A 13114-nucleotide genomic window follows, 5' to 3' on the forward strand; every position below is an offset into this window, starting at 1 on the left:
TCTTTATGCAGCCATATCAGGTGGGAGTTCTGAAAAGTCTCAAGTCAAAGGGTGATAATAAGCAAGTCCTTCATTTCCATCTGCCTCATCACAAAAGGCATGGAGAACATGAATACCCCAGCTATGTTGCATTTGCATTCACTTCCTGTAGCATTCTGGGCAAAGCTGAAGAACATGCTGGCTTTCCCTATCAAGTGGTTCAGTGTTTCATTGCTTTGAGGCTGCTGCGTTTCAGTAGGTTGCTTTGTAGTGATGTCAAAACATCACTGCCATGTGGGGCATTTAGGTTGAAGTTTCTCAGCTTTGAATCTTTTCTCGACTTCCCTCCAAAAGTTTAAAAAAGTGGGAGCATGACTTTTTTCTGGGAGCAGGCCAACACGGCTTATTGCACACCAAGCTAAACACAGCCCCACTGGGCATTTGGGCTCTCAGGTGTTCACACAACAATCTTGCACAGGCAGGAGATACAGAAAGTTGTTTTGCTGGTGGGGGGAGGGGCTGAAGGGCTGCATTCAGCTCAGCAGATCACAAGCTGTGCCAGACTATCCTAGAAGCATAGACCTTATTGTTTGTGTCTGAGGATGAGTGAAGGAGTTCTTCAGTGTCTGACTTTTGTTGTTGCTCCTGGCATGTGTGAATGATACTTAAATATTTTAAGTATATACCCCTCAACCATCCTGATTTCAGCAGGACACCCCAGAATTATAGAAGCCACCCCGGCTTCTGATTGGATCCCAAAATGTCCTATTTTGAGGTTTACGGCTTATGGCAGAGTGCCAGACCACTTGTTTTTTTTTGGTCTTCTGTGAGTCACTTGGCTTCCACAAGAACGTGGGACCAAAAAATGAGTGTCCCAGTTTTGATCAGTGGGATGTTGGAGGGAACGTAAGTAGCTGTTTCTAATTGTTGTCAACTTGAAGCTTTCAGGGACAGGATTAGCATCAAATAAAAGGTCATAAAAGCACAATTTCTCAGAAGTAAGCTTCCTGGAGCTCAATGGAACATACAAGGTTGATTTGCGCATCATCATAAGCCAAACAATGGCTTATTGAGGCCATGCTGACTCCTGGAGAGGAGCCCATCCCATTTTGCTCCTCCTGGGTCCTTTTGGTTCAGCACAGCAGCTAAAGTTTGGCTTAGTGTATGATCCAAACATGGGATCTTGGTTAAGCAGTCTCTCCTCCTTAATCACAATGCAAATAATAATTATATTATTCCTCAAAGTGCTAGATAAAAGCAATATATATTGAGCATTTATTACTACCATTCCAGCCTGCAATTTGCAGCTTCAGCCAGAATTGTTTCCAACAGAATGCCAAATGTGTGGACTGTCCTGTCCTAAATGGCAGAAGAGATAATGATAAATGCTTCCAGACAGCTTTTGGAGGGTGTCTTCAATGTGTTTTTACTTCTTAAAAACACCAGGCCACTATGACAATATTTTTTTACAAAGAAAAGCTTTGTGGTACCTTTGCTGCTTTCCAGATTTGTAGACTGACTCAATATTGATTATTAGAGAAATTCTATAGTTTCTTATTTAAATATTGTTCATGTATCAAATTTTGTGTTTACCATGGAAAGTATATAATCTTTAGAGAGAATAATTACAAATTAGCAGGAGCTATAACCACAGCAAGTGGTTGTGGTGGTTATGTTGAAACTTTCAACTTGTGGCAAATTTTCTTGTTACGGTGACTGCAGAATTCTGAAACATTGTTTTCATAACAATTGTATATCAGCAACTCCTATTCATAGCATTGTGGAGTTGGAATGGTCCAAAACACACAAGCATGACATTCATCCAACAGTGTACTTGTCCTCACTACACAGATCAATGTACGTAATAGAGGCTACAATGCGCCAGAAGCAGAGAGTAGGTGTACTGTCAGAAAGTGTTTACAGGACAAATAACTTGCAATGTCACATATTATTTAGATACCGAGCGCTTGGAGATTCTAGACAAAGCACTAACCCAGCACTTAGTGACCTTGACTGCTCCTTCGTTATCTTGGTTCATCTTCGTCCTGCAATACCAAGAACTTTGAAAGTTCTTCTTTCTTCTTTCTCTGACCCATTAAGAAGATTCTTTACATAACCATCTAAGCCACATCAGTGCTCAACTCATGGCTCTCCTCGCGCCTTTCTCAAGGCATTTAGAGAGAGATAAGATTAATAGAGATGTCCACTCATCAGATGGTAACCAAACTGCAGTGTACATCTAATAAACTTGCTAAACAAATTATCTGTATCATTTGCTCCCAAGTGGTGGAGGAGAATCGCATTACAGTGGTACCTCGGTTGTCAAACTTAATCTATTCCAGGAGTCCGTTCCTGGAACCATTCAGAAACCAAGGCTTCCTGCACTCAATCGGAAGCTGCGTCGGATGTTCGGCTTCTAAACAACGTTCACAAACCGAAATACGTACTTCCGGGTTTGCGGCGTTCGGGAGCCAATTTGTATGGGAGCCAAGCCGTTCGACAACCAAGGTATTACTGTACACTTCCATACCTGATCAGTGTGCTAAGTTATAACTGATAAATGCTCTTTATAGTCATTTTCTTCAGACATTTGCTTTTGGAAATAATGAATGCATGTTGGGAGATGGTGTGGCAAGCTCCAACCCTGATCTATTTACGTTCATTAGAGAATCTGAAAAGAATACTTGCAAGAGGCTCTCCTCAGCCATAATGAATATGCATTGGTTGAGGGGGTCACGTATGTTGCCCACCCCCTAGGTGTGTGTGTGTTATCTCTAGAACTGCCTGAAATAGGCTCTGTAGTCTTCTCAGTTGCAAGCTATTCAAAGCTGAACTGAGTCATACCTGAAGACTCTGATGTTAAACAATAATTAAAAGAAAACAAGTAAAAGAAAACAGCCCATACATCAGGGGGCTGCCAACTTTTTGGGGCCAGTGGACAATGTGGAATTTGCAGAAAGTGCTGTGGGTGCCAATCAGAAAATAGTGGCTGTGAGGGCATAGAATAACAGAATGGTGGCTGTAGAGGATGTGGTGCAACACAAAGTGGCTGCCACATCTAAAAAGGATCAGAAAAAGAGCCGGGGACATACAAGGGTGCAGGCATGCCCAGCCATCAATGGAAAAAGGCACCTGCATCTGCCACTATAGTAACTGCTCACAGGGAGAAGTTCCCTGGAATGGAAGGGAGGGTGTCCAGTCCTGGCATCCAAAGAAATGTGGGCATGTTTAAGTGTACAGAATGCCAATTGAGTGAAAATACAAATCCATTGTGGATTTTTAAGGGATAATTACTGAGACCTTTTGCAGGGGATATTACTGGTGAGTGCCAGGTTGGCAACAGAAAGATGTTTTCTAATAATCTGCAGGCAGATTCTCCAGGATAAGATTATGTTTTACCTTCTTTGGGAGAAGGAATGATACTTTTGTAGGGCAGAAAAAAGTAAAGCAGAACATACCAAAAAAAGAATCCATGGCATTAAAATAATCAGCGGCTCTACAAATGCAATACCTTTGGTAGACTGATCAGCCACACACATAAGTCTCTATCAAATGGACTCTATCAATTTTTATTAGAACACCCATGCACATACAGGTTAGTTTTTTTAAAAAATTAGGCTACACTTGATGGAATATGTGCATCTAAATTAATGGGTTCAAACCCGAGCCAGGAGCTCAGCCCCTGTAAAAATTTACAGCCCTCCCTTTTACAAACAACCACGAAAATCATTTCTGTTAATTGTCCATTTATAATTCACAGCATTCTAGTACACAGCTGTGTAGCAGTTGGGTCTGTTGGTTTGCTGGTTTAGTGCAAAAGAAAAAAAAATAGTTACAAAAACATGGAGACTGGAATAATAAAAATGACGTAGGAACTAGAGATGAGTGTCTGCTATGGGTATTCTTCTAAGCTCTACAATCTGGGAACTAACCATCGTGCCTCCGTCCTGGCTGCCGGGGCAGGACTCGGTGTCACTGATGTTGAGGCCTGCACCTGAAAGGAAGAGAAAGGATGATAACATTTGGGAGGCTCGGACATTAAAAAAGGGCAGTATATCCAGCAGAGAGCAAACCTGCTCTGTTCTTTTATTATTCTGCTACAAATATAGCTTCTCTTGGTCTGGATTTTTGTGCAAAAGAAAGAAGAGACCTCAAAGCTGTGCTAGAAACAATTTAAAGCCCAATTTATTTCTGTCCTGTGTATTTCAACCTGTGCATCCCAGCTCCTCAAGGGTCAGCTAAAGCAGGGGCAGATTTAGGACTGTGCAAGCAATGTGCATGCTCTGGGCGCTGAGCTGAATGGGTGCCCAATCAAAGCGAGGCTCTGGGCTTTGGGAAGGTAGATCAGGCTCTGACGGGGTCCCAGAGTCCTCCTGTCTCCTTCCCAAGCCTTTTTAGCACTTTCCCAGCTGTGGGAAGGAGGTGACAGGGCTCTTGGTCCATGACAGAGCCCTTGCACCTCTTTCCCAAAGCCGGGTGCATCCTTGCCTGCCTTTGGGAAGGCAGTATAAGGACAGGGGCAGGGGCATCAAATGTTGGCCTTGCACAGGGCACCATAATACCTAAGTCCACCACTGGCTAAAGCAATATATATGGTTTGCTGCTGTGGCAGGCAAGAATCTTATGCTGACCCCTGATGAGATGAATTCAGTGGTTTCTGAAGGTCCCGTCAACTCAAAACAGCGTGGGCCATTAATAAATTAAATGCTTCTTGTGTACCCTTGCAGTCTTTTCTTTCCTTCTTCCCCATCCCTCCCTCTCCTTGGATTTTTGTTTCTATAAACTGCAATTATAGATAACAGAAAGTTCTTTGGCCTTGCATATATAACTCTGTACAGCTGCGGTATTGCCTCTGTGATGTTTTTAGGACTTGTGCTGATGGTGTATGTGAATGTACACAAACAGAATTACCCATGTCCTTGAAAACACAAAACAGAGGTGCAGTGACAGAATCCTAAAATGGTGCTTGATTGAAGTACAAATTTAAACTAGTTTGTAACTGGATTAACTAGCATGGCTTGCCGCTAAGAGCCCTGTGGACTGCAGCTTTGTGAAGATATTTCAAAACTGTTTGTTAGGGCCATAACCCCTTTGCAAGACTCCAATTCCTAGGGTTCCTTAACAGATAAGCAAAGATGAAAATAATACATGTTTGTGGTGGAAAATCCTCTAACTAGTTTCTCTTGTTGCAAGGTGTTAGCAGCCCAGAAAATTCTACGGGGGAAATTCCACTGCTTCTCCTAGCTTGGCAAATATTATTTTTGTTTAAGGGTTTGCTTTTAAGGTGGAAAAACAGCACTCTTCTGTTTATTTCCTTGTGCAGCCTGGGATCTTTGTTCTTCCCTCTTGTTGAATCTTCTTGGAGCCCTCTAGCCTTTAAAGGGCAGGTCACACATAATGTGGAGGCAACCCTCCCAATGTGAAAGGGGTTTATGTTCCTCCAGTTGCTCCTACTGCTTTGACCAAAACTCCTCACCCTCTCTGCCCTAATGGACTTTTGTCCCTGCAAGGAAAACACCTGAATGAAGAACAGGACCTCAATGTGTGAACAATGCCAATAGGGATTTCCCAGCTGGCAGTAACATTTCTTGACAAAGCTTGGCCCAGGCCAGCAGTAGCTGAAGGATTCCTTCCACCAGCATTACATCAAGATAAGGATTGGTTTGCTAGGTTCATGCCTCTAGGAAGTTTCTCTACAGGGAGGGCAAGACCCATTAGGATGATGGTGGACGCAGCTTCAACAGCGCTTGAATTCTTCATGAATGACAACAACCAAAAGCAGGTGGAACAACTCGGCTTCCTCTCTTCACTGTTTCTTCTGCAAGTGGCACAGACAGATTACTGCTGCCTAGGTGAACATTCTGTGCTCTGGTGTCAGGAAAAGCAAATACAGCGTTTAAAAAATTGCCCAACCCCTATCTGGGCATTTCAAGACTTGCAATCCATATTTATTCAGAAGTGCGTGCAAGCATAATTAAACCTGGTAATGCTAAAAGAGATTAATGCCAGGCATTGCTTTCCAGCAAAACCAGTTACAAATGACCAAGGGCTACAAAGGTACGATGGACTGGGCAGAATCATTCCTGCTGCAAATCCACTGTCTTCAAAGGTGTTGTCCTTGCAATAAATCTGGCTCGCTGAGTCCTGCCAATGCGATGCTTTCAGAATACTAAGTGTTACCAGGTTTTCATTTAGAAAACAATTTGTGAAATGCAAATCAGATGGGAGACTGGCAGGGATTTGTTCCAAACAGGTCTTTCTGCTGCCCAGCAATACTCATCTCTCCTTTTTTCTCCAGGGATGACCAAGTGACTCTTCAAAGAAAAATATTTTAGGAGCAGAGGAGACATGGGAGGTGGTGAAGAGGCTCTGACAGAGTGAATGGCTGGTTTCCAAAAGCAGATACAACTGTGCTGCTCCAGAGGGGATAACTTGAACCAACCTTCAAATGACAAGAAAGGCGATTCTGACTAAACCTTAGGAAGAACTTTCTGAGGGCAGGAACTGTTCAACAGTAGAACGGACTCCATCAGAAGGTGGTGGACTCTTCTTCGCTGGAGGTTTTTAAACAGGTCGGGTAGCCATCTATCGAGGATACTTTGGCTGTGATTCCTGCATTGCAGGGGGTTCCACTAGATGACCTTTTGGGCTCCCTTCCAACTCTACAATTCTATGATTCTGTGACTAAGCCACTCCTTGGAATCAGTTAGAGGAAAACGATGAGCTTTGAAACAAGATAGATGAAAAAGTTTTATAGAGGCAAGGAACACCCAGATGTATATGCAGGATCATAAGAAGAGGTGATTGTGCTCTCTGGGGTAGAAAACAGTGGAGTGTTCAGACATCTTGGAGAAAGGCAACTCTTAAATCAAGCCTAGTCTAGATGTGGCAGTTCTTGTAAATAACTACCATTTCTGTAAAGTTTCATTTTGGGGTGCTCCAAAAGCCTGTTGGCCTCAGATTCCATGGCATTTTGGCCTCTCAGATGCTGCCTTTTCACTTTCTTTTTAAATGGAAGAGCTCAGTTCAGAGAAATGAAATGAAATTGGTATCTAAAATAAGGCTACAGAAAAGGTCACAGTGGGACTAATATGCTATAGCTAGCTGCTTTTGGAGTCAAGAAGGAAAAGGCATTTCAGTAAGATGACAAAGAACATCTACTGCAGTAAAAGGCTGTTTTGACAAGAAGGCTTACACAGTTTGAGGGACCCAGAGCTCCCAGATAATCTGTTAAAGAAAAGTATAGGAACTTTATGTTGAACCATAGTTGAACTCCTGATTGAAGTTTATTAAAATGTAACTTCCTTTATACACAGGGTGTTTCAGAAGTGTCCTACTATGAAATTTCCAGAATTAACTGCTGCTAGCCACTACCAAAATGCACAGCCCAAGGCCAAATGGAATAGCCTGGCATGGCTCATTCTATACCACAGTGCTAAGAATGCTTATGATGTGCTTAAATATCAAACTCTTGCAATTGCTACATCTGCAAGATCTGAACCTTTAACATGTCTAGGGTGTCCCTTTATTTTATTTATTTTTTAAATCCCAATATTTAAAAACTGGTTCTTTAAAATAATAGTAGCAACATTGTGTTGGAACACAAACAGGTCATCAAACAGCGAAGCAACAACCTAAAATATTTCAATGCACAGCTGCTCAGAAGACTATTACAGAAGGCTAAGAGTTCAATGCGACCAATTTGTTATCAGATTAAAGCACATTAGTCCTCATAGGGCTATTTCATGATTTAATACTGGGAAAGTAGATTCCTTGGCCTGCGTGTTTCCAACAATAATTATGAGGTTTGTGCTTCATATTCCCTTGCTAATTTTGTTAGCCGAGTTACTTTATCAGCTCTGCCCATCTTGCAGTACCAAAACGGAAACTCTGGGATCTGAAGCTTACTTTGCTTCCTGCTTTGAACTTGAGTGCTAATCAAAAATGCACTGAGTTTATCATGCTCCCTCACTTTGTTTGAAAAAGTTTGTGAGACCAGCTCAAGGAGTATGAAAGAGGTAGTTTCAGAGATCTACACAAGGTTATTAGATTATCAATTTAGGGAGGGCTCAAACAATTGTGAGAAGCTGATATTCAGGGGACTATTTCTTTCTTTTTTCCTGTGTGATAGCCATTTTATCTCTGATGGAGAATGGGCAGCTTTGTGACGTGCGTCCACCTTTAAGCCTATATCCACTAAAATGAAGGAATCCATGTTAAAATCTGTGCATCAATGGCACTGGACATCTGTAAGACCTCATTATATTAATAATTCCTTATCATCCATCTGTTGAAGAAATGTCCAAATCTTGGTGCATGGATCCCTCTCTTGTGGGAGATTCCAGAAGCACAGACATTTTGTAGGAGCTGCCTGGATCCTGTAAGCTTTGAATTGTCTGTCCGGAATTGGCCCACATGATTGATCTTCTGCTTCAAATAGTTATTCCCCTTGATGGTATTTTGGTTCCTGTATAACTTCTTCCACACATGCAAACAACAATGAACCTGAGGGCATTAGTGAAGGAAATTTGGGGGCACTGCTATAAGAACCATTGCCTTAAAAACACAAGTTCTTTCATACATGCTAAAGTTTACCTTGAGCACTTGAGAAAATCCATTAAACATTCCAGACTAGCTTAGTGTCCTGACTCTAGTAGAATGAAAACAAAAAGCTTAATGTTTTTTCATTCAATTTGTTTTTGCAGGTCTTTAAAATAATCTGCATATTAACTTTAGCACAGAAAATAAGCATTTGTGCTAAAACATTTCCCCCCACTACAATTTGATTTGCCAGACATAATGCATTAGCAAAGAGCACACTTGATCTTTAGAAAAACCAGTTGCATTCCAAAGCATAACATGTGGGCTTCTGAAAAGAAGAGAGATTGCACTTACCTGTTTTTAAAGCAAATATTAGATCATCAAACTCTTGTGATTCTTCATCAGCCACTAAGGAGCCGCTGCTGAACCCTCCTGGAGTTGCGTAGGCACTGCCATTGTGTGGGCTCTGTTTAAAGGCAGCACTGGCCTGGCTGCCTGGCCTTAGAGATGCCCTCTCCCAGTCTGCAGGCATCTTTGGGAAAACATTGAGAAAGAGGCAGAGGATTACTCTCTGCATTATAATTTGCAGGCGTCCCTCAATCTTCTAGTGATATGACTAGAGCAGGGATAGGGAACTTACATTGGATAATTAAAACATTCATTTTAAGGATGATTTTTAGGTCATTAATGGTTGTGGCCTTACTGAAGTTGTTGTTGTTTTTTAAATGAAGCTGGCTAAATGATTTTTAATAGATTGCAATTTTTATTTCCTCTCTGATATTTTAGTGGTTTTTGGCTGCCTTTAATGGACTATGGTCATTTTAAATACTTTGGACAGGATCACTAACAAACCCTATCAGCAGAAGCCCTGTGCAGGGGCTTCTGCAATGGGGATTTCTTCCATCCCTCCCTGCTGACACCATACCCCCACCCAAGCTGGCTTGGAGAGGGTCAGGAGAAGGCCCACCCCCATCCACAGCTCACAGGTGGAGGAGACTGTTCCATCTGGTAAGCTGATATGAAACCTTTGGAACAGCAAAATGTTCAATTCCACCCTTTACAATTGTGTGTGTGTGTGTGCGTGCGTGCGCGCACATGCGCGCACACACACACACACTTAATATTACTAGCTGCCTTGAGCACACTAAGCCCAGGTATGAATAAATGTTTTAGTGAGAAAGAAACCCAACTTTTCTCCAAGCTACTATTACTACTAATACTACTAGACAGGCAGCGTTGCACAGCAGTTAGGTTTGGACTTGGCTATCTGAAGTTCAAATCCCTGCTGAACTGTGAAGCTAACTCAGAGCCAACCAAAACATTATCTTTTATTGAACTGCCTGTTCCAGAAAAAATGCAGGTTCGTACCTGTCCACACACACACACACACACACACACACCCTCCAATGGGGCTTACAACATAGGAAAAGGATTAACCCTCTGCCCCTACTTATCCCTGCTTTTAATTTTTTAAAAAAATAGGCAGGAGGCCAGCTGTGTAACTTGTGGTTTGTCGCTGAGCAGGATCGGTTGTGATAATAAAACTCCATGCTGAGGAAGGTCAGGATGCAAGCAGAATGAACATTCATCATTTTATATGGCAATTTCAATTAAGAAGTGCTCCTGAATTCCAACATTGCTTTTAGGCGCCCAGCTGACGGATGATGTCAGCAACACATTACCTTACCTTTGGCTAATTCAATAGCTGGGACCATTTGTATAGACTAAGGACTTATTACAGTGCAGTCCAAACCCAAGATGTGCCAAGGTGAGTTTGGATTTCGTGGATCTTGGGCTTTCCCAGATGAGCCAGGGCTCAGCCAGCCCAATGGCTGTGTTACTTTCTCCCCCTGCTTAGCTGTGGTTCCACCGTCTCAGCTGGTAGAATTTAACAGAGTTTAACTTAATCCAGAATATGTCCCCCAAAGGGGGTATTCCAGGAGCATGGAGGAACAGGACAAGGACAGACATAAACCTATTCCAAATCCTGTATAGCTTGCTTATGTGATCTAGGGCCCAAACCGGAAAATGTGAGCACACACTCACCTGCCAGCTCAGTAGCCCCTCCCAGAGGCTCCTGGAAGGAGTTTGAAATAAGGGTAACTTATGCCAGTGCAAATTCTGCTAGCCTAAATTCTGCTGGCTTCTTAAGATTGAGGATTGCTGCATTGGTTATAATGCTGCAGTAACTTCTTCACTTCGCTGCAGGTAGATGGCCTTTCAAAATCCTCCACCCAATCTGTGAGCAGATAAATTGGAGGGACCTTTTCACCATATTTCTTGTGAGGGTAAGTGAAATTCTCCAATAGTTTCTTGAAGGTGGAACTCTCAATCAGTAGACTTCGTTCTCTTTTTACTAAGGTTTTTCTCTCCCTGATTCTCTTTTGCTGCTGCAAGAAACCTAGCCGTCATTTCGCATATTCCAAAATTCCCTAAACCCAGTGTCATTCTGGGACATTACAGAGGGTAGCAGCAGCCACTACATACAAAATAATAATATCCCCCCCCAAAGAGGGCTTTATTTTCTAGAATGAAAAAAAAAATCTGAGAAATAACAGAAAAATTGAGAAAAATTGGCATTCTGATTGGCTACTGTAATGTGGCACTGGCTCTGAAAATTCTCCAGAAATAACAACTTTGACATGCAGAATTGGAGCTAGAAGTCATATGCATGGCAATATCATCATATATTTTTCTTAACCTGTACAATTTGCCAGTGTCTTTTCCAAGGCAAATTCAAGGTGCTGCTGTAGACTGTCAGAGCTCTAAACGGCCTGCATTCAGGATATCTTAGGGAGTGTCTTCTTCTGTTTCTCCTTCTCTCACGTCTTGTGAGTTAAGATCAAGCAGAGTCATTGCTCCAGGTGATACCACTGTCAGCATGACCTTATCCTCTACTAAGATAATGGTGGCGCCAGTATTACAGAATTCCCACCGCCCCTGGAGAAATCCAACAGGCCTGCTCCACGGGAGTTTTTAGCTGACTAGTAGAAAAAGCCTTGCTGCTTCATCAGGCTTTCACTAATCTGTGTGCCCAGTTATCGTACTACTGTTGTCAAGGGTAGTACTATTAGTCTTCTTTTGTACTGTGTTCATTTATATTCTATTTTATGGTTGTAAGTTGCTTTAAATTTTTTCTAACATTGTGTTTTGATGCTGTAACCTGTCCTGAGACCTTAGCATGAATGACGGGCAATCAATCAATCAATCAATCAATGAAATTGTTCCAGTCCACTTTTTTCTTTTTCTTTGAGAACCTTTCTTTGATGAAAACATTCCATAAACATGTAACTTTAAATAAAACTCACTTTGGACATGGTTACCGTCATGTTATATGTACAGTTTATAATCTGTATTTGATGTGCAGTGCTGTATATTAATTTCTCCACTACTAAATTGAGTGTGCTGTATTTGTGGACGTATGATATCTTTGATAATAAAAAATATTTATTATTATATGCAAAAACAGTATAGTATTGTTAGTGCACTGCCAAAGCTTTCTATTGCTGCTACTGTGCTGGCGGAATTAGTGGGTTTGGTTTTTTGCATGTTGAATGAAATGTTAATGCTTCACTAGATTTCCCTCTCCCCATGGTATAATGTATTTATGAGTATGTTTTCAAATGTCACTTGCTTGGAGACCTTTTAGATAACTAATAAATAAACAGGCAGCACAGTTGCACATGCAACCCCCTGCTCCCATCAACCCAGTTTCCACAAGAAACCTCCACATGTTGAACATAAAGGTGTGAAGAGCTTCTGTGTTTGTTCAGATGTGCTCAGCAGCCCCCTTCAGACAACTTCTTCCTCAAGTCGGGAAGTTTGGAAAAGTGCAAGTGGGGAGAAGACATTGGGAGTGGGGCCAGCGCATGCACCCTTACACACTGCCACACACAAATCTCTGGCATGTGTTGCTCAGGTGCCCAATTAGAGCTTAAACGAGGCTGCAATCCTATATTCACTTACCTGGTTGTATGCCCCATCAAACTCAGCAGGTCTTGCTTCTGAACATGTAAAGAATCACACTTCAAACAAAGTGCTTTGCAATTTTCAACACGTGTGCCCTCGCAACAACTTCAGGTAGGGAACTGAGACAGTGAGGTCCTAAACCTCTCAAGCCTATGCAATGAATCTGAGGCACAGAATTGAACGCAGATTTCTGAGAGCCACTAAACTGTATCTGCTGGGTCACACAAGCTCATATTTGCATTTCAGGGTTTCTTGATACATTTACTTAGTGGGTGGTGTTCTGCTAATGAGTTGCATCATCAGACACCTTCTGTGCCAACTTTTAAACGCCTGCTGAAAGCTCTTCTGTTCTGCAAGGCCTGTGCAGGTAAATAAGAATATGTCTTTCCACAATGGTTACTTGATGTCTGTTTTTAACTTTCGCATGGTTTTTATTGTAAGGTTCTGTATTTCCATTGCGGCAAACTGCTTTGATCTATCTTTATGACACAGTGGCATACAAATATTTTTTATAAATAAATAGAATAAAAAATAACGATTCCCACTTTTCTTCCTCCTCCACCCACATGTGCTACATGCTCTGTATGCCCTTGACAAATCTGCTCCAGAGGGTTGTTAGAACTAC

General features: G+C 41.9%; 1 protein-coding gene across 3 annotated transcripts in view; it reads right to left on the reverse strand.

The window, feature by feature from the left end:
- Positions 1 to 3521: 3521 nt before the first annotated feature.
- The window catches only part of ADGRV1 (adhesion G protein-coupled receptor V1), a 230132-nt gene continuing 220539 nt past the window's right edge, over positions 3522 to 13114 (reverse strand). For all 3 annotated transcript variants that reach the window (XM_083403548.1, XM_083403549.1, XM_083403551.1), the window contains 2 exons: positions 8875 to 9052; positions 3522 to 3973 (listed from right to left, as the gene is read on the reverse strand). In XM_083403548.1, the coding sequence (XP_083259674.1) occupies positions 3855 to 3973; positions 8875 to 9052 (297 nt within the window). In that variant the 3' untranslated portion in view covers positions 3522 to 3854. The remainder of the gene's footprint in view (positions 3974 to 8874; positions 9053 to 13114) is intronic.

Source organism: Podarcis tiliguerta, assembly GCF_965153285.1.
Source record: "Podarcis tiliguerta genome assembly, chromosome: 11".
In the NCBI taxonomy this organism is placed as follows: domain Eukaryota; kingdom Metazoa; phylum Chordata; class Lepidosauria; order Squamata; family Lacertidae; genus Podarcis; species Podarcis tiliguerta.